Source organism: Notolepis coatsorum (assembly GCF_963971535.1).
Source record: "Notolepis coatsorum genome assembly, chromosome: 20".
In the NCBI taxonomy this organism is placed as follows: domain Eukaryota; kingdom Metazoa; phylum Chordata; class Actinopteri; order Aulopiformes; family Paralepididae; genus Notolepis; species Notolepis coatsorum.
In genome coordinates, this window is record NC_140184.1 from 61,539,244 (window position 1) to 61,561,107 (window position 21,864).

Here is a 21,864-nt window from a genome sequence, read left to right on the forward strand (position 1 = left end):
TGTCTTTACTTTTTCCGTGGGACCTCTGTTCCTTGTTTTTTCTTTTTTGATCCACTTTTTCTCCCATTTTCTATATTTTCTCCCATCCCAATTTCGTATCATCCAATTCAACCCTCCCCTGTCACGAATGCTGTTTCTTGCCTCCCACAAGCCGGCTGCAATGTGGACTAAGTCATACATAGCACAAGTCCCTCCGGTACTTGAGGTAACAGCAGTCGCATCTTTTCACCTGCGCAGCTCGATCTCTCAGTGGCGAGGAGTAACGCGTGGGAGGCTCACGCTGCCCCCGACACTTCCTGATTCTACTGCGCAGGCGCACCAACCGACCTGTAGGAGTCGCTGTCCACAACGCCCGATCCCCACCCATCAGTTTCCACCCCCTAATATGGCCAATGTGTATTAGTATGAACGACCAGCTAAACTGAAAGCAATGTGGAGCGCTGGGCTCGAACAGGCGAGCCCAGCGTCTCCGCATTCGTGGCGAGCGCCTTGCCCACTACGCCACGTAGCCGCACCTCTGTTCCTTGTTTGAGTGAACTTTCCTTTTTTTTATTTATATTTTTTTGCCCTTTTTTGAGGGCACTCCATCCACCCCCCCCCCCCCCCCCCCCCCCATCACCCCCCCCCCCCACCCCCCCCCCCATCCACCCCCCCCCCTCTTCGGGGGAAAACTTTATTATTTATTATACGTTTTAACTATTTACAGTACAAAATTAAATAAAAAGTGTAGTAAAAATAAGAAAAACATAAAGAAATATATATTTCATTGCCCTCTCGGAGGGGGAGAACTCAGACTAGACATTGACAAACAAATTACAACTAAGGACAATGAAGGACAACAACGAATACACATGACAAGGGAAAGGGGGGGCAGAGAGGGGAGTAAGTAAAGTAGCGGGTGAGGAGGGGGATTGAGAGAGGGTGGGTTATGGAGTGGATAATTAGGAGCCTAGATTATCCACAAGCAATTCCCAGATGTTATTAAATTGTGAGACTTCGATGTGATCCATGGTTGAGATTGTTTCCTGTGATATGTAATTTGAGAGAAGGCCCAACCATTGCCCAGTATTCAAATTTTTCTTGTCTTCCAGTTTAAGAGGATAGTTTCTTGGCAACAGCTAGAGAAACGAGTAGGGGTTTGGTGTTCTGGACTAATAATGGATAGCAGTAGTATCCCCAAGTAGACAGAGGGAGGGGAGAGAGGAATACTGCAGCTCATGACCCGGGATAGTGTATTGATGATGGAATTCCAGAAGTCTTGAACAGGTGGGCAGAGCCAGGTGGCATGAAAATAGTTGTCTGGGGTGTTGAGGGTGCAATGGGAGCATACATCTGTGCTTGCAAATCCCATTTGAAACATCCTGTGCTGTGTGATATGTACTCTGTGTAACACCTTATATTGGATTAATTGAAGGTTAGTGTTGTTAGTCATTGTGATGTGTTGTGCAAATTTGTTCCCAGGATACGGCATTGGGAGAGAAAGCCAAGTCCTGTTCCCATTTTGTGAAGGGGAGATGGAATGTAGTGTCTGCGCTTGCCAGTATTTTGTATATTTTGAAAATATTTTCTTCTGTGATGTTATTTTCTTCATTGCTAATATAATTGGACTTGAACTTTGAACTTTCCCTTTATACACACATCACATTCTTTGTTAGGTATATGCTTTTCACCGTTAATGTGCATGCCTACTGTCACCGCTTGCAGCTTCAGTATATCCTCGTAATTACAATGACCCATGATCTCATGCCATGTCTGAATATCATGACTGACATTACACATATCATTTTCGTTACATTCTGTTTGTAGATAATACATTCTCTTGTACACCTCAATGTTAAATGTCGTACCGTCAGGCTCTACAAGAACATCTTTACCTTCATTGAAGAACACTTTGGCACCGTTAGCAGATTTGACAGAGAATAGTTCTTGTGGGAACGAGGGTATGTAGAGGGCGTTCTTCAACGTCACTGTACACCGGCGCCCTCACTGTCTATGAGGCATACCTGTGCGTCTCCTCTCCCCTGCACCAACCCGAATGTGCGCTTCCCGTCTGCCAGCTCCATGCTGTGTCTCTCCGGCTCGAAGGTGCTGTCAAAGTTCTTGAATCGGTTCCTGTCGTTGATAATGTGGGACGACGCACCTGTGTCCACGATCAGTCCTTCCTTTGGACCTGCTGCTGCTGCTGCGTTGACTGGGTGATGTATGCTGTCTGCGCCCCGAAGGTGAAGTCCTCTCTTCCCGCTGCTCTCGGGCGTCGTCTCGACTCGCCTCACGTCCACCGCTGCCGCCATCTTGCACACAGCCGCCATCTTGCACGTGCGCGTACCGAGCGCTCTGTTCGCGCTTCTTTCTACACACTCTGTCCGCGTGTCCCGAAGTTCCACACAAACTGTTTTTGTGCATTTATCTTTTCTGTGACCTTTTTCTCCACATCGCCAACACGCCATCTCCGTCAGGGGTCCGGTCTTTCTCTTGGGCACTGCTCGGGCCTTCATTACCTTTCTCCCGCCTCTTTGGTGACCGGGTCTGTGTCTTATGAGGCCTCGAAGTTCCGCAGCTTGGCCTTGAACTCCCCAGCGACATGTCCGCTGAACTGTGTTTCACCAACAGTGTGAATGGTTTATACATCTCCGGTAGTCCCCTCATAACCATCGCCATCATTAGTCCATCGCTCGGTGCTTCTCCTGCACTCTTGAGCGCCGTGATGATTTGTTCCGCCCTGATGATGTATTCAGTCACAGTCTCTGTGTTAGCTTTCTTCAGCGCAGTCAACATTATATACAGGGATACAATCCGGGGCCTACCTCTGCCGATGTAGTGTTCTCTTAACACTATTAGACTCTCTCTGCCTTTGTCCTTTGTGTCCCAGAATATCAGCCCCAAGCTCGTGTTGTCTAGGAGTGGTGCTAGCTCGCAGTATGCGTCAGCATTCAGCTTTGTATCCTGGGCTTGCGCGGCTGCCGTTATTTCTCCGGTGAGGCCCGTCAAGATGGTTTTCTTCCGTGTTCGCGTTTTGCGCTCTGATTGGCCACTGACGTACGCTAGTTTTGCCCCCCCCCCCCCCCGGTATGAGCGTAGAAATAATGCGTGGACACTTTGAAATGGGTATCACAGTAGTAAGTCCTACTGTAGAACATGACATATTAGCATGATCTGATTATTAATGCCAATACTAAAGATTTTTACGTTTAATTAATTGATCCACTCTGGTTGGATGGTGTGTATCGTATATGTATGTATTGTGCTGTATAATTAATGACAATACATTTGAATCGAATCTCATTTTGAAATCGCTACCTGTTGAGTGGATCACCATGGTGCAATGAAATCACTTCCGAAGCTGGCTGCCACTGTCGTGTCCATAGGCAGCGTAGCGATTTCAAAATGAGATTTGATTCAAATGTATTGTCATTATACAGCACAATACATACATACACACCATCCAACCAGAGTGGATAAATTAATTAAACGTAAAAAAAAAAAAAAACTTTAACCAATATGAACTGAGTGACTAATCCATGATTTACACTTGTGCCATTTGCGTTTGTCCCTAATCTTTTGTATTGGCATTAATAAATCAGATGTCATGCTAATATGTCATGTTCTACAGTAGGACTTCCTACTGTGATACCCATTTCAAAGTGTCCACGCATTCAGATGTCATGCTAATATGTCATGTTCTACAGTAGGACTTACTACTGTGATACCCATTTCAAAGTGTCCACACATTATTTCTACGCTCATACCGGGGGGGGGGCAAAACTAGCGTACGTCAGTGGCCAATCAGAGCGCAAAACGCGAACGCGGAAGCAAACATGGGTAGGATAAGAATAGACGCTAACCGGCGTGGTTTATTTTCTTATGCACATTTGTACCACGAGACCTACTCTCCGTGAGAGTTAGAGTGAAAAAGATAGAGGGGGAGGGAACATTCCCTTTTATACCTTCTACCTGACGTCAGCTACAATAGCTGCATCTCCTTACGCCTATAGCGCCCTCTTGTGGAACAGTTAAAGTGCAGTTACATACAATCATATTAACACTTACACTTAACAATTATTATTATGTACTGTAGTGATCCTACTCCCCAACACTGAACATCTCACACACACATGTCGTATATTAAGTCAATACCTTAGATTATTCACAGTGCATACAGGTTGCTAACTGGAGGGAGAAAGGACAGAATGATAGGAACAGGTCCTCATCTGACTCCAAATAGCCAGTAGAGAATAAAACGTGCAGTCAGACAACAGAACTATAGTTCAAATCAAATGATTTATTGCCGCAGGGCTCAAAGTGAATAAAAGGTTGTTTACATACAGGTATTATTTCATAGTACATCAAACATGCTGTACAAAAAGATTGTTGAGGTTTACACATCAAAACCAGTCTGTACACAAAACAGTAGTCACGTTATGTCAAATGAAGAGAGAACGTACTGAGCATTACACATGAGTAAACCTGGTCAACAGATAGGGATCTGTACATGTTACACTAAACAACAATGGTTTTCCATGATTTTACTCACATGTATGGCAAACAGCATAGTCTCTGGCAGAACAGCGGATCAGTGGAGAGGACGCAGACCCCAGGGGGGGGGTCTGGTCTACCTCTCTAACAATGCGTTCTCATTTATATACTATGGCATCAACCAATAATAGCACGTCCATATATTAAGTTGGTCCAATCCGGTTTCTTGATTCTATCAACAGGCGTTTCCTCTGTGGGGGCTGTTTGCCCCAACCGATCTCCCAGGTCCTTACATGGCTGGTTTTATGCAGCCCCAGGGGGGTCCTATGGCCCCCTCCTTTTGGGCTGTGGCTTCTCGATGAGTTAACAGTTTTAACACTAGAACCTTTAGCTTTATGGTAATGAGTTACATATATATTCAGCATTAACCCAATGTGGCATTGTCTATATTTTAATACCAAATTGCCTATATGAAATATCACAAACCTGCTTTTGCCAGACTGAATTTATGGTTCTAAGTTTTATATTCTATAAAGCTTTTACAAAAAGAGTGAAATAACATTATTACTTTCATAACCAGGTGACATTCTAAATGACATTCAAATATTCTTTTATCTAATAAATCAGTTACCTTTTAATATGATATTGTTTGAATTAGTTCCAGTCTAACATACTGTAAATACATTCTGCTCTTAACAAGTCTGGGCTGGTCTGCCCTCTTTTCACCAGTGGGGTGTGATCACCACATTACCATAGAATTTACAGTCAACAGATTTCCACTCTGAGCGTGGGAAGATCTAATCATTCTAATCATATATGTACTTAAGGCATTCTTTGAATTAACCATTATAAACAGATATTTGCAGTTTCAGTGATGATGTAACAGTGTGCTTGTCTCCAATCTATAATTGTATGGATTTAAACAGTTCTCCAGTGGGGGATTTGCTCCTACAGTTACCCAACAGTCTTCAAGACTCCCCTTGAAGGTGTCACAAACAGTTTAGCATAATGGGGCTGTTATGACTTGTCCCTGTCTCTCCAACTGTCTTCCAGTATGGTTTCTTATCTAGCACTGAAAACTGAGACTCAGTTTGTTCCAAAAGGCACCCAAGGCTTTTGCATATATTTCCTATATACAGACATATTGATTATGAAATTCCAGTCAAGGGTACCACACACACAACCACAGAAAGGTAAATCAAGTAATTTAAAGAAATTGAGATGCCTGTAAATCTCTAAACGTACTTCATTTTAAAACATTTTGCTGTGTTTTAGAGTGATGTGATTGTCTCATGGATGCCACCGTACATGCAGGTGCGTTTCTGCTGCCATACTGTGTGTTTGCTGCGGTGTGTGGAGTACCACTATTCCTGCTGGAGACTGCTGTGGGGCAGTACACCCAGGAGGGAACCGTGACCTGCTGGAGGAAGATCTGCCCACTGGCACAGGGTAATGGCATTGTTTCTCTCTCTCTCTCTCTCTCTCTCTCTCTCTCTCTCTCTCTCTCTCTCTCTCTCTCTCTCTCTCTCTCTCTCTCTCTCTCTCTCTCTCCCTGTCTAAGGTATATGGTTCATCATACTGTCTGTCCCTGATGCAATGGCAGAGCTAAAAGTGTAAAAGGAGGACATTCTTCTCAAACAAAGCATTTACAAGTGACATTACTTCCTGTTTACCACAATTTTTTTCTGAAATTCGATTGGATCTGGTGGACATTTGTTTTGGCTTGTAAATTATCCAAATAATACATTTGAAGATGTTATTCCCTAAATGCCAGACAACACGTATGAGAATCAGATGAACATCCTAGGAGGAGTAGGGAAAAATAATAAAAAATGGCAAATGTGTTGTCCATGAGGAGCTGCAATTCTGGGTATAATCTGTGATCGAAATCATATTTCTCCTCCGGGGACCTGAGATATACTGCTGAGCTCCACTCAACTCTCTAACGGTTCAAGAGCGCCATCTGGTGGCCGCTCGGCAGATCGCCCAACAGGAAGTCATGTGGATGAAGTGGTGCTCACCCATATTTCGTCCGGGCACTCGCTATCATTAGCAGGACTCCATCTTGACACAGTGAACACCGATCGGTGCAAATAACTCGACAAACAACATGATTTGGACGTATATACTATTATACAACCTGGAGATGGATCGGGTATTTCGACATCCCATAATAGAAAAAATTCTATTCCACGCTCATCCCCCAATGGCGCGAGGAAGATACGGTGAGTTTCAGCGTTATTTTCTAATGTCTGCTATACTAACTGCTCTGATGATCATATGACCCACACTAGATGAATGATATAACGTTGCCCACGGAATTATAAACGACCCCCCGCCCATCCGGTCAACATCAGATCATACGTAGTAACTTCTAGAAGTACCTCCAGTTGAAATTTCTTATCTGGCACCGATCGCTACCAAACTGTATTTGATCATCAATATAATGCATTTGGGGCTATAAATCAAGTTCTGGAGAAAGCTGCAGAAAACGATAAAAACATACTTATACTTTAGACCGTATTTTAGTATGAATATGTGAATGAAAAAGTATAACGTTGCTACACCCTGAACAATAGATATAGGACATTGAATGGGCCATAATAATGTCAATTTAGCAATACAATTTAAAAAGTTATAGCCCTGCAAAGAAGGGGAACTTCTCCATAGACAAATAGAGCTGGCTAGGGATGGTAAATTATGAATTTAACCATGGCGATCAAAGTGTTAAGGGGATGCAGACCAGAGAAAGACTTTCGTCTTGTTTACATCAGGGTCCCCCAAAAAAGGTAAGGCTTCAATCAGAACTACAGAGGCTGCCATAATATACAGTGCATTTATTATGAGCTCATAGGAGAAAGAAATACAGATGATAATCTAAAAGGATATTATGGTCTGTCTCAGAGTGCTGGAGGTTTCAACAGCCCTTTCTAAGAGTCTAGTATGGTCTGTCTCAGAGTGGTGGAGGTGTCAACCCTCCATACGAGTCTAGAGACAATATGCTACCAGCTACTGTTGTAGCGGCCTCTGCCTGGGTCCGCTTCTAGTGGTAGTCGGGGAGGTATTCCGTACGCGCTTTATCCAATGATAGTCACCACACTTTGAGTTCCGTTTTCAGATACCACAGATATCCGATTTATTTAGAAAATAATCTTTACATTGAAGATAGGACCAAAGCGATCCAAAACTTTCCTAAGTGATCCTAAACTATCCAAAGCATTCCTATAAGCGTGGTTCTAAGCGTTGTTCAATGCGATGTTCAAAGCAGACTGTATGCTCTTTCCCCGTTCTACACCCCCCAGCTGATTCCCATTACTCATTTATGTCCTCAGCTGCGCCGTGGCTGCTCCGCCTGACAGGTGAACCACCCACAGTACCACTGAATTCATTCAATTGGCTACACAGAAATCATAACATTCCCATAAATCATAATCATAATAATAATAATAATAATAATAATAATAATAATAATAATAATAATAATAATAATAATAATAATAATAATAATAATAATAATAATAATAATAATAATAACCAAAACACTCAGATGGCTTTTACAACTGTACTTCAGGCACCAACTATGTTTTGGAGCTTTTTCCTTGGAGACTAGTGGAACTAGCTGTCCTAGTTAGTTCAAGAGTAATTTGGGTCATTTGGGGTCTCCTTGTGGATATAGATATGGATCCCTCATCCAGCTGTCTGAAATCAAATCAATATTGACTAGTAGAGTTGGTCTGTGACAAATATGGTTAGATTAAGGTTATGATAAGGGCTAGGGTTAGGCATTCAGTTGTTATGGTTAAGGTAAGGTGTTATGGAAAGAATGTAAGTTTATGGAATGTCCCCACAATGCATTCACATGTGTGTGTGTGTGTCTGTGTGTGTGTGTGTGTGTGTGTGTGTGTGTGTGTGTGTGTGTGTGTGTGTGTGTGTGTGTGTGTGTGTGTGTGTGTGTGCGTGCGTGCGTGCGTGCGTGCGTGGCCTGATGATAAGAGGAAAGGTTATGATGTCACCAAAATCAATAATAATAATAAATGCTGGGAGCTCCCGTAGCTCACCGCATATCTCGGCGCTATTTCTGCGTCAGGGAAAACCGTGCTCGTCACGGATCTGGGGTACACGAGCCCGCCGTATTTTCACAACAGAAAAAAGACATAAAATCACAGTTTTTCACATAAGAAAATGAGCACATAGGGCGGCTACGAGGCGTAGTGGGCAAGGCGCTCGCCACAAATGCGGAGACGCTGGGCTCGCCTGTTCGAGCCCAGCGCTCCACATTGCTTTCAGTTTAGCTGGTCGTTCATACTAATACACATTGGCCGTATTAGGGGGTGGGAAACTGATGGGTGGGGATCGGGCGTTGTGGACAGCGACTCCTACAGGTCGGTTGGTGCGCCTGCGCAGTAGAATCAGGAAGTGTCGGGGGCAGCGTGAGCCTCCCACGCGTTACTCCTCGCCACTGAGAGATCGAGCTGCGCAGGTGAAAACATGCGACTGCTGTTACCTAAAGTACCGGAGGGGACTTGTGCTATGTATGACTTAGACTGGGCAAGTTACTTTTAAAAAGTAACTAGTTACAGTTACTAGTTACTTCTTCCAAAAAGTAACTACATTACTTACTCAGTTACAAATTATAAAAGTAACTAGTTATTGCGTTACTTTCAATATTATTATTTTTTTACATAAACAACATACACAAATCTAAACTATTTTAATGTTGCTGTGGGACAAAGTGAGACTAGCCTCCAATCAAATGCCATGTATGTAGATATTATAATTACTATGTTTATATAGTGGATCATACAAATACAATAGATGTTTTGGAACTTTTGATATGTATTGCCCCTCAACAGGCCACAACTGGGCAACATTAAATTATGCTTGTTAAGCACTATACCAAAAATAAATAACAAATATATACTGATTGATTGAACATTTTAATGAACAGATTGCAGAATGGGTACAGTACAGTACAGCTCAATACACACAATTGTTAAGGGGATGCAGATCAGAGAAAGACTTTCGTCTTGTTTACATCAGGGTCCCCCATTTTCAATTCATGACATTTATGACATACACAACATACAGATATAAGAATCTAATCTAATCATCTAAACAAATCTAATCATGACATTTAAGACATGCATGACATACAGATATATATATCTCTGACTCTGAGCACATGAAGACTGTGCTATTAAACCAGGAAGTGCAGCACTATGTCAGCAGAGTAGAGCCTCCACTACTGTGTAGTGCCCTGCGCTGCAACACAACAAGAGTGAACAAAAAACGCTCATGGACCCGCGGTCTGTCATTGACTGCTTGCGTGTGTTGTTCGTTGCATTCGTTTTGGATTATTTGGCCGCCAAACAAACTATCAAAACCTACATGGACCGCGATCTCACGGTGAGTCGCTTGTGTTGTGTTGTCGTATATTAAGTCAACACCTTAGATTATTCACAGTGCATACAGGTTGCTAACTGGAGGTAAGAAAGCAGAATGATAGAAACAGGTCCTCATCTGACTCCAAATAGCCAGTAGAGAATAAAACGTGCAGTCAGACAACAAGAGTTCTATAGTTCAACTCAAATGATTTATTGCCTCGGGGCTCAAAGTGAATAAAAGGTTGTTTGCATACAGGGATTATTTCATAGTACATCAAACAGGCTGTACAAAAGGATTGTTGAGGTGTACATCATTAGAGCCCATTCACAGTGGCTTTCTCACATCAAACAAGTCTGTACATATAACAATAGTCCTGTTACATCAATGAAATAGACTATACCTTTGCCATCACATAGTTAAACCTGGTCTAAGATACATTTACACTATATCACAACAAAACAGTGATTCCATGGTCTATTTACATAATGGCAACCGCATAGTCTCTGGAGCAGGGAGGCGCAGAACCCCCTGGGGTTTCGGGTATCTGTCTGGCCTGTCTCTCTAACAATGCGTTCTCATCTATATACTCAGAATGATGTCATAAGTTGATTTGATTCATAGCCAATCAGTTACATTCTATATATATGGCGTTCTGTTCCAATTGGTTCTTTTCTTTGGGGGCTGTCTGTCCCAAGATCTCCTGTCCGTGTGTTTTTCCTGCAGCAACAGAGGGGGGGGGGGGGGTCTGGCCTGCTGCCCCCTCCTTTGCTGCTATGGCATTCTTCCACAGAGGTAAATGATAATAAACATTTACAAAGTATCTCCAGTGTATATGAATTACACTCTTCCAGTATTATCACAGTTTTACTCTTTTGCGTACATTTTGATACCAAACAGTGATTAATAGATTACTTGATACGTGTATTTTACCAGACCAAACCTTTGTAATTGAGACTTATTTTCTATATATGGTTTACCACAAGAGTGAAATGACACTCTATTACCTTCATAACCAGTTTGACATTATAAATGACATTCAAATAGCCTTTTATCTAATAAGTGAGTTTAATTAATATGATCTTGTTTGTGACAATTTCCATGAACCTTGAGCCATTTTCAAAGGCAGGTCAGGTCTGTGATCAGACCAACTGTTCTCTGCCTGTAATCAGTGAGGTGTGGCCGGCGGTGACCACATTAACATACAGTCAACTAGAGTTCCCCTACACTGAGCATGGAAAGATCTTTCACATCTCATAGATGTACTTAAGCATTACTTGTTAGCGATTATAACAGATATTTTTGTTTTTGCTAGCACAGGTTTTACAGCTAACAAGGCCCCGTGGTTAGCTCAGCCCAGACAGTTAGCGCAGCCTCTACTGCTAGCTTGGCCCCTGCTGCTAATGTAGCCTGAGTAGCTACCCCCTTAGCCCCTTCTGCTAGAGCTCCTGCTACTAGCCTTTTGATCGCGTCCGCTAGAGCCCCTGCTGCTAGCATTTTAGTCCTGTCTGCTAGGGTTTCTACACCTAGCACCCTTGTCCCTCCTGCTGGAGTCACCCCAACTGCTAGCACCTTAGCCCTGCCTGCTAGTGTAGGTACTACAGCTAGCACCTTTCACCTTCCTGCTAGTGTAGCCCCTGCAGCTGGCACCTCAGTTTTCCCCGCTAGTATAGCACCTACAGCTAGCACCCGAACCCTCTTGGCTAGTGTACCCTCTACAGCTAACACAGGCCCTGCAGCTAGCACTGCCCGGGCAGCTAACCTAGCCCCCGCTAGTGTAGCCCTTGCAGCTAGCACAGGTCCTGCAGCTAACACTACCCAGGTAGCTAACCCAGTCTCTACTGCCAGTTTAGCCCCTGCTGAAGTAGCTCTGGCTGCCCCTGTTCCTCCTCCGGCTCCCGGGGAGACTCCGACGTTTAGTCCGGGTCGTGCTCCTGCTCCTGTCCCCGGGGAGTCGCCTGCCTCCGGCTTCTCGCCTGGTCCCGTCTCAACGTCCGGCCCGGCCTCCACGCCCGGACCTTCCTCCTCGTCTGGTCCCGGCTCCTCGTCTGGTCCCGGCTCCTCGTCTGGTCCCGGCTCCTCGTCTGGTTCCGGCTCCTCGTCTGGTCCCGGCTCCTCATCTGGTCCCGGCTCCTCATCTGGTCCCGGCTCCTCGTCTGGTCCCGGCTCCTCGTCTGGTCCCGGCTCCTCGTCTGGTCCCGGCTCTTCGTCTGATCCCGGCTCCTCGTCTGGTCTCGGCTCCTCGTCTGGTCCCGGCTCCTCGTCTGGTCCCGGCTCTTCGTCTGATCCCGGCTCCTCGTCTGGTCTCGGCTCCTCGTCTGGCCCAGCCCTGCGCCGTGGTCTATGCCGAGGTCTGCACCGAGGTCTACGCCTCGCCCCACGGGGTCCGGCTGGAGATGTCCCCATCTCCAGCCCCCCTCACCGGGCCCCTGTCCCCGTCTCCAGCCCCCCTCACCGGTCCTCTGTCCCCATCTCCAGCCCCCCTCACCGGGCCCCTGTCCCCGTCTCCAGCCCCCCTCACCGGGCCTCTGTCCCCGTCTCCAGCCCCCCTCACCGGGCCTCTGTCCCCATCTCCAGCCCCCCTCACCGGTCCTCTGTCCCCATCTCCAGCCTCCCTCACCGGGCCTCTGTCCCTGTCTCCAGCCCCCCTCTCCGGGCCTCTGTCCCCCTCTCCAGTGACCCTGGTCCCGTGCCCCATGCGCCCTTCTCCGGGCTCCCCTCTGGTCCTGTTCCCCGGCCCCCCTGCTACTGTGCCCCTCCTGGGTTATTTTCTCCCCCCCCCCCCCCCCCAGCTCCAGTTTTCAGTGTCCTTGTCCCCTGTTTTTTCTGGGGTCTCTGCCCTTCGCCCTGCCTGTCCCTGGTCGGTCTTATGGGTCGTCTGGGAGCCGCCCCTTCGGGGGGGGGGGGGGGGGGGGTCCTGTCATAATCTGAACTATCTGGACACAGACAATCCTCTGCCGCCCTCTGGCGCTCTATTTGCGGTACTGCAGGAGTGCCTACTCTGGAGATTATTGTATGTGTGTATTAATGTGTTCCCCTTGTATTTGTTATCGGTCCTGTGTGCTCCCCAGTATGTTCAGATGTCTGCCTATTAGTCTAGTGTCCTTGTATTCATTGTATTATTTCTGTCCCTGTAATATTGCTCTACTCTACTCCTCATGTATTATTTGTGTTAGTGTTCTGTGTCCTAGGCTAGCCTGTCAGCCCCAGCTGTTCCTTGTCATTCCAATTAGTATCTCTATATATTCATGCCGCCCCCTGTCTACCAGTTTTGCGCCATTGTTTTGTTTCCTGTTCCAGTATCTTTCCGTGCTGTGATCTGTTTTCCCTGTATCCTGTCGTATCCCTGCTATTCCTGCTGTTGTGAAGGATCAGATTAAACCGAATATATATATTTATTTATGGATATATATTGAATAGTATTTGTATATCGTTTGATATCCCTTGTATATTCCTTGTACATATACACGGAATATCCCTTTAGTCTACTAATAGCCCATAATAGTTCATTCTCTTATTGGACAAGGACCTGGCGCCAGGGACAAGCCCCTTGGAGCCAAGTTCAATGGTACCGACGAGACATGTCCCAACTAGCCCCGGCTCTGCGCAGGAATACGGCTACCGAAAAGAGAGTGGCACTATTTGTTCACCGTGCATATAAATAGGGCGCAAGTAAATGTAGAATTCCTCTTACCCCTTCGTCCTTTACCCAACTAAGTAACAGAACGTGAAGCCTCACCCCACGATACCGCGTGCGGTGTAGTATGGCCTGTTTGGCCTTAGAATAGCATTGAGACCTCGTGCGAATTAATAGCTGAATTGCCAGAGTTTGGCACCGTATTTCTATTAAGTAATAATAGTCTATTATGTATAGTGCATCGTGCGGTTAGAGTTCTAAAGTGAGCAGCACCCCCATCGCTTCCTCGTGTTATCTAGAGTCTTAACCAGGTTGGGCAGACCACACGTGGTGCTTTCATCCGAGGAGTTCTAGGCGAGGACCGAGTGGACCTGTACATTGGATTACCTACCCGACGACTGCTGAGCCCTATGCGGCATGGAATATATATTTGCTTTGGTACTTTGATTTGTGGAGCGGATAATCGCCAACACCGGTGAGTGTTGGATTTACCCCGAGAGGAGTCAAGGTGAGACGGCGCTCAGACCAGACTGAGGTTGCCTCGCTTCTTCTTCACTGTGGAGCTACAGCTACAGCTACAGCCTACAAGAGAGCCAAGGTGTATTCATCTGTGGATCAAGATTCTACTGCACTGTCTTCTGTACGTGAAGTCTCCCTAGACATCGTTGACCAGACGGGATACTGCCGACGGCTCTCCTACCCCCCCTACCGGCTTACGACCGGGAGGACCCCTACAGTATATCCAGCTATAATCATTAAGTGTGCCATCGTTATAATTCCCTAAGAGCCAGGTTGTATACTTGCTTCCTGCGTAACCAGAGATTGGACATTCAGTGTTGATTTGCTTACGAGTACTCATTTGCCTTACAAGAGCATTCAAATCATAAATGTAATGGTGAATATTATATGTACCTTTTGCTATATATTAAATATTTGATTATTACCTTTGTGTGGACCTGGTTTCATGGTGGGAAAGTGTTCATCATATTTAGATATCGTGTACTGTATGGCCAGTAGTTAAAGTACATAAAGCGGTAGTGGTTTAATGATACCATACTTATCAATACAGTCAGGGAATTGTACCCCTCAGTTACACCTGCCATTCGCGGAATAGCCCTTTATCTCTTGTTTCCCTTTGAGTCCGTTCCCGCTTCCTAGCGCCGTTTTCCAGCACAGCTGAGGTTTTATTTCCATGTTTTACAATTAGCTTTTGTTGTACCGTGTCTTCGATTATACTTTTCGCCGTCGACTCTGCCTCCTCTCTCTGGTTCATAACTGTTCAGCATTTGGGTTCTACACACCTTCCCTCGCCACCCACCGTAACACATGGCTTCCTTATATATATCGCAGTGGACTGTGAGCTTGGTTTTCCTCCATTTTCGTTCAGCAGCTCTACAGATTATCTTTGTCTGACCAACACTGCTATTATTTAACCATGGGGAGATTTTGTCAGTTGACTTATTTTTTTTTACCTTTAATGGAGCAACATCATTCAGCATTCAGTGTATATGATAGGGTGTTGTTGAGATTTTCAACCATGCAGTTTAAAAAACAGTCCAGGCTGGATGGTTCCGTTTGTCTCATGATGTTTGAGAACTTCTCTTCTGCTATGTCATCTACAGTAGTACTCTTCGCTTTACAACGGTTACCGCTTTTGTCTCTGTTTAGGTTAGCATTGAAGAATACACACTCATCAATACTAAACAACATGGCCCCCCTAAGAACCACCAGGGTTAAAAATCGCGCTGAGCCATGAATGCACTCAGACATACTGATCGCTATGAAAACCAGAGACAAAAAATGCTCTGAACTTCATAAAAGTCAGTCAAAGCTTGCCAAAAGCTCCAACAGTGATCTCCAAGCCCACATGGTTAAACTCAAACAACAAAGAAACAGGCTAAGAAATAAATCTGATCAAATCTGCAAAAAAATATTTCATCAATGATAAAGCTGAGGAAAACAAAAACAAACCTGTGAACTTTGGAAATTACTCAACAACCAACTAGGCTGCAGTAAAAAACTAAAAACCAGATTTACAAACATCAACACAAAGACAGAAAACTCTCATCACAGACAAGCTGGATGTGGCCAATTACTTAAACATTTTCTTTACAAACATAGCCACAACACTGGTTAATAAACTACCCTCCCACTCTGGCCATTGTGGGGTAGAACACATCCTAGCCTTCTACAAAAACCTAGGGGTCCGCAAAGATGACTTCAAACTTGAAATGGTAACAACAGGTGAGGTGCTCAAAAAACTGAGCGCCCTGTTTCTATTCTTACCTCCATCTCGAAAGTTATGGAAAAGATCTACGAACAGGTCGAAAAGTACCTTGCAGGAAAAAAAGCGAATCTATGAATTCCAATCTTCAGAACATCCCACTCCACTGACACATGCCTTCTCTATCTGAACGACCACATCAAACAAGAGGTGGATGCCGGCAAATACTGCGGCATGGTCATGCTGGACCTCCAAAAGGTCTTCGACACTGTCAATCACTCCATTCTGATTGACAAGCTAAAAGCAGCTCATCAGTGAGCTGGATGCAATCCTACCTGGAGGGGAGAGAACAGATGGTGGAGGTGAACAGTACACTGCCCCCCCCCCCTCCCACTGAGCTGTGGTGTTCCACAAGGAAGCATACTAGGACCGTTACTGTTCCTAATTTATGCAAATGTCATGTCATCAGCTTGTGACTGCAACTTGTTCCTGTTCGTGGATGACTCTGCCCTGCTGGTCTCTGATATGGAGAAGTTTCAGGTTGAAAAAGCCCTCAGCTCTGAACACGGCAGAATCTGCACCTGGCTCGCTGATAACAAACTATCATTACACCTGGGTAAAACAGAGTCCATTCTCTTTGGATCAAATAACAAACTCAGCAAGGCCAACGGCTTCTCTGTCACAGTGGGTGACAATATTGTCACAAGGAAAGATGAAATTACCTACCTGGGTTCCATCCTAGAGGCAAATCTTTCCTGTGACAAAATGGCAACCAATGATCAAAAAAGTCAATCAACGGACAAGATTCCTGTACCGGATCTCCTCTCTGGTAAACAAGAATACCTTGACGACTCTAACAGGATCACTCATTCAAGGGTACTACGACTATGCTTGCACCTCATGGTACCAAAGCACCTCAAAGGCCCTAAAAACAAGACTACACACATCACAAAACAAACTGGTCAGACTACTGCTTGACCTTACTCCTAAAACCCAGAGTAGAGTAGACGACAGTCTAGTACAGCAACTTGCAATGGGCCTGGTCTACAAGATACACTACACCACTAAGATTCCCATGTACATGTCAAAATACTTCCCAAAGGTCAGCGAATTCCACCACCACAACACAAGAGGGAGTTCCACAAATCATGTTCAACCCAGATTCGGCACAAACAAGGGACTAAACACGTTTCGCAATTATGCCACAACAATGTGGAACGCCCTACCCACAGCCGTAAAATAATGTGAATCCCTACCCTCCTTCAAAACCTCTCTCAAAGAGCACCTACGGGTGGTTGCAATTAGAAACTGGCCCCGGTAAATGTCCAACCCCCCCCCCCCCCCCCACCCACCCAACCCCCTCCAATGTACAGTTTCTTCCCCTTCAAATGTATATATATTTTTTATGATCTCTTTATCTTAAACAGTACTGTATATTTGTATGTCATAAATGTCATAAATGTCTTGATGAATTGAAAATGGGGGACCCTGCTGTAAACAAGACAAAAGTCTTTTTCTGGTCTGCATCCCCTTAATCGAATTACCTATATCTGACCATTGATTGGAAACTTTATTAACAGATTGCAGAATGGCTACAATACAGTACGGCTCAATACAAACGATGTAGATAAAATACCGGCAACCCCTCCCCCTATAGGCAATAGGCTTCTTCCCCCAGGGGTCATGAATGTTCACAATTCATTTGAAACGATTCTCATGAAAACTATTCCAGTATCAGCAGTGGTGGTCAAGGTTAATCAATAATATCCACAAGACTTTGTTTCAGGCATACCTACAACAGTAATATTCCATAGCGAATTTTACCATCAAACCAGCAATATGTTTGTTGCAGTAGTGATCTTATCTTTTTGATCTGATTTTGGAATACATTCTAAACTCTGTGTTTTCCACCCAGGGGTCGGCTATTCAATCATTGTGATCCAGTTGTTTGCTACCATCTACAGCATCATCCTTACCTGGTCGCTATTCTACCTGATATTCTGCTTCAGAGCCCAGCTTCCCTGGGCCAGCTGCCACAACCCCTGGAACACAGGTCAGCAAGGACAGGAGGAGGGAGGGAGAGGAGGAAGAAGGAACGGAGGGATGGATGGATGGATGGATAGAAGCATAGGTGCATGGATGAGTCAGGGGTCAAAGTAATTCCTTTTATTCATTCAAGTGCAGTGAATGCACAAGGAATTTGACTTGGTTCTGTGGTGCTAATAGGCTACAGACACATCACACAGCAAGGTCTCATATTCCATAATGGTACACATGGTACAAGCCTACAGTATAGGACCTCCCATGAAGGGCAGGTAGACAGTGCAAGACATACAGAAGAGATGTATTGCTGCATACATTCAATGTCAATATACCATAGATTCCAACTGTTAGCATTGTTGGCATAATCTTTTAGCGACAGTAGTGGATGGATGGATGGATGTGTGATCGATTAATTCACTGATTGATTGATGAATTCATTCATTGAGTAATCATTGGACATTGGACAAGTCAACACTGAGATTTACATCTAATATCATTAAGTCAAACAACTGCTGACCTTTGAATGCCAACCTGTGGGTTGATTATTATCAATATCAACAGACAGATGTGTGGACCTCACTTCTCCAAACCTGACGAAAGAGAACTATGATAACCTGACATCTGGAACTATGACTAGATCTGCAGCCACCGAGTTCTGGGAGTAAGTCATTGTTTATAGATCAAACCGCACCTGTCATGTCTGTCCATATTTGTGGGTTTGAAGTAATTCTTGCTCCGATACAAAAGTGAAGTCAGCATTTATTTTTCATAATCCTTGGTAACTTTCATAATCTTTCAAATTTGTGTATCAAAATACCACTGCCATAGGCTTCCATTGTATCTGCAAATGTGTATTAAACACCACATAAACCCATGAAAGTCACTACAATTGACAGAAATGCAATTGTTTTCTGTTTTGACTTGTTTTCTGAAAAGTGTTGATAACTGTGTGACATAATACAGTATCTAAGGAGGAATTCCTCTCCTTCCTTTTTAGACACCGTATCAAGGTGCAAAATAGCCCCTTTTCAGATAGAAAAGGCACCTCAGATGTTAGCATGGCATTTTAGTCAAGGCAAGAATGACTTGGAGCCCTTTATTCCTTGTGTTATTATTATTGAGTGTGTGCTTGTCCCTTGCAGGAGTCGTGTGTTGTCCATGTCCGGGGGCATTGAGGAGGTGGGCCTGGTTAGGTGGGAGCTGGTGCTGTGTCTCTTGGCCTGTTGGGTCACCTTGTACTTCAGCATCTGGAGAGGAGTGCGCTCCACTGGAAAGGTTTGCACAAAGAACATTTGAGATATGACACACTTCTTCAATCATTATCTGAAATGAGAGGGGGGGGAAACAAAAACAAAAAGATAAATAAATTCTAACCCTAACTAACCTTACTGTCATGCACTTGTCCTAATATACTAACCTACACTGTAGCACTCAACACTTTGATGAACATTGTTACTCAGTTGATAGAGTTGTACCCTTCCTGATGACTTGTTGTACAAAACGTGTAAGTCGCTTTGGATAAAAGCGTCAGCTAAATGACTAAATGTAAATGTAAATGTAAATGATATGATTGGCATATTGGATCGGCTCTAAAATTCACCTGCCACTTTTCGTTTTCTCCAGGTACTATGGAGAAATACTATGACAGCACATCCAAATGAGGGCTGTGTTGGCATGTTGAAGTGGCTGATACATTAGACACCAGCCACCGCAGCCAACATTCTGTAGAGTAATTTCCCATCAGTTTGTAAAACAACCATTCCCTCAGCCTTACCCCTGAGACAAGAAAGAAGGGGGAGGCATATATTGGTGCTAGAGTGAACACACCAAGCACAGCATTTTTCAATGTATTCTGAAGTTTCTGCCTGCGAGTGTATCTCCCAGTGTATTTTCATGGAGCTGGCGTCTGTCGCACAGAGAAAATTTTCCCAAATTGGGTTTTATCCATTGACTTGGGTGTCGAAGTGAAGCGGGTGCCATTCAGTGTGAGTTCCGTGTCCATTCCACTTCCTGTTTCAGGAGTTCGGGAACACAGAGGGATGAAGATACAGATAAATGATAAGGCTATGTGATGGGATCATTTGGATCCATCCCTGTGCTTAATTATAGGTGGTGTATATCACACACCCCTGTGCTTATAGGTGGTGTATATCACACATCCCTGTGCTTGTAGGTGGTGTATATCACAGCTGTTTTCCCCTATGTGATGCTGGTGATACTGCTGGTGAGGGGCTTGACTCTACCAGGAGCTTGGCAGGGCCTGGTGTTCTACCTGTATCCAGATCCCTCCCGCCTGGCAGATCTTCAGGTGATAACTGGGGGAAATACTTGAACTCACTTCTGTTTGTTTGAGAGGAAAAGTACAAGATACGTAAAAACGTATCTCAGTAAAAGATTATAGATGCAATCGGACGTGGGCTCCTGCCAGTTACAGAGTTACATACTGTCTGGGGTCAAGACCTGTACACAGCAAAAAGAGATGGTTAAAATAGTTAACATAGATGTTAAAATATGTGTCGTCCCTGAACACATGCTCGCTACATGTCATACATACATACATGTCAACATATGATTTTTAACACAAGATGAGCAGAATTCTAACACATGTAGCGAGTGTGTGTAACGGGGAAGCCCGTGGGTATGTCCACAGTCACGGAAACAGGTGTGTTGACGAGTGACTGTGGCAGTGCGGGCTGGTAAATTAAACTCACTTCCCCATAACAGGGTTAACAGACGCTGCGCATAGGTACGGTAGTTAGGAGTGAATTCACTTCTTAGTGCAGCGGCCTGTGTCGTCGGACGCGGGAGCCCCCTGTTCGACTCCCCCTCAGGACATTCTCATTTAACATCAAACACAACGCAGACCCAGTATGACACACATGTGCTCAGATGACAATGTAAAAAAACTAAATGTAAACTACGGATGAGTTGGTTGCAGTCAACCAGCACCTGCTAATGGGTCTGACCCTTTAGCTCAGCTGGTTAGTGCGGCCACCTGTGGATCCTATGGTCCTAGGTTCAAATCCCCTCAGTTACACAAACAAGGTTTTTACACTTAGAAAGTAGCAGGGATAAGTACATCGTTCTAATCACATTGTGACAGTGGCATTGTGTTGTATGTGAAAAGCTCAGGAAGGAGGCCATTGCTGAGTTACTGCTGGCAGGCCTGACACTGTTTGCTAAGGTTACTCATTTTACTTACAGTAATGTTCAGTTGATGAGTACCGGCTGTTAGATCCTGATCAATCTGGCCAGTATCACGTCTTCTTGTGTTATCCTCTCTCCATCCAATTCCTCTGCGTTGTGTCATTTTAATGGTCCCGACGTCTCAGATACTGGCTGAATATAATCGTTATCTCTCCCCGTTAGTACGATCCGCAAACCATAATAATTCTCCACCTTCGTAAGAATTCGACACTTTGACAACGTGAAATACCTTACAAGGAAAAGCGTTGTTTATTTCTATAAACAGAAACCTCAGCTCAGATGTTAACAGATTGTATTGTCCTTGAACAGTCTATTCTAATGATCTTTCGGTGTGTTCAGTCTATTGTCCTTTTGCTATTCAGTCCACTGGTGGTCAGGCCTGGTCTTTAGCCTAACCATCCTCGCGTTAGCCGAAGCTAATGATGATGTGGCATCCTTCCTCCCCCCCCCCCTCTCTATGAGAGGAGAGAGTCTCTTGGTATCTTCCCTCCTGTGGGATTCGTTTCTTTGGTCTGCCTCACACCCGGAAACACTGTTCGACTTATAGATCTTCGTCATAGCAACGATAGCCCCGCCCCTCTTCTGGTTGTCATGCGACGCGCTGTCATAACAACCGCGTTTAACCTTTACACACATTTCAAAACGTTTCATTCACTGTCAAAACCTCCATCGCGCTCTGCCTCTGGGCCCATACCCGCTCTTATCAATGTGTTCTTACAAGGAATGTCAACATTCTGCTGGCTGCTAAACATTCTGCTGGCTACTGCCTCTGAACCGCTTCTTCTATCACCGTCTTCTAAGCCAAGCACATTTCGACCTCTCTGACCCGGCCCCTTTTAGCTGTGGTCATCTCCCCCCAATCTATACATCACCTACATTGAAAAACACCCCCAGAACA

The 21,864-nt window shown here is 44.7% G+C and overlaps 1 protein-coding gene across 1 annotated transcript in view; it reads left to right on the forward strand.

The window, feature by feature from the left end:
- Positions 1-21,864, forward strand: part of LOC311246887 (sodium- and chloride-dependent GABA transporter 3-like) — a gene marked incomplete at both ends in the record, with an annotated part of 58,070 nt that overhangs the window by 12,327 nt on the left and 23,879 nt on the right. Inside the window, 5 exons of the mRNA XM_084337128.1 lie at positions 5,788-5,922; positions 17,632-17,769; positions 18,360-18,420; positions 18,902-19,034; positions 19,933-20,067. Coding sequence (XP_084193254.1) covers positions 5,788-5,922; positions 17,632-17,769; positions 18,360-18,420; positions 18,902-19,034; positions 19,933-20,067 — 602 coding nt within the window. The remainder of the gene's footprint in view (positions 1-5,787; positions 5,923-17,631; positions 17,770-18,359; positions 18,421-18,901; positions 19,035-19,932; positions 20,068-21,864) is intronic.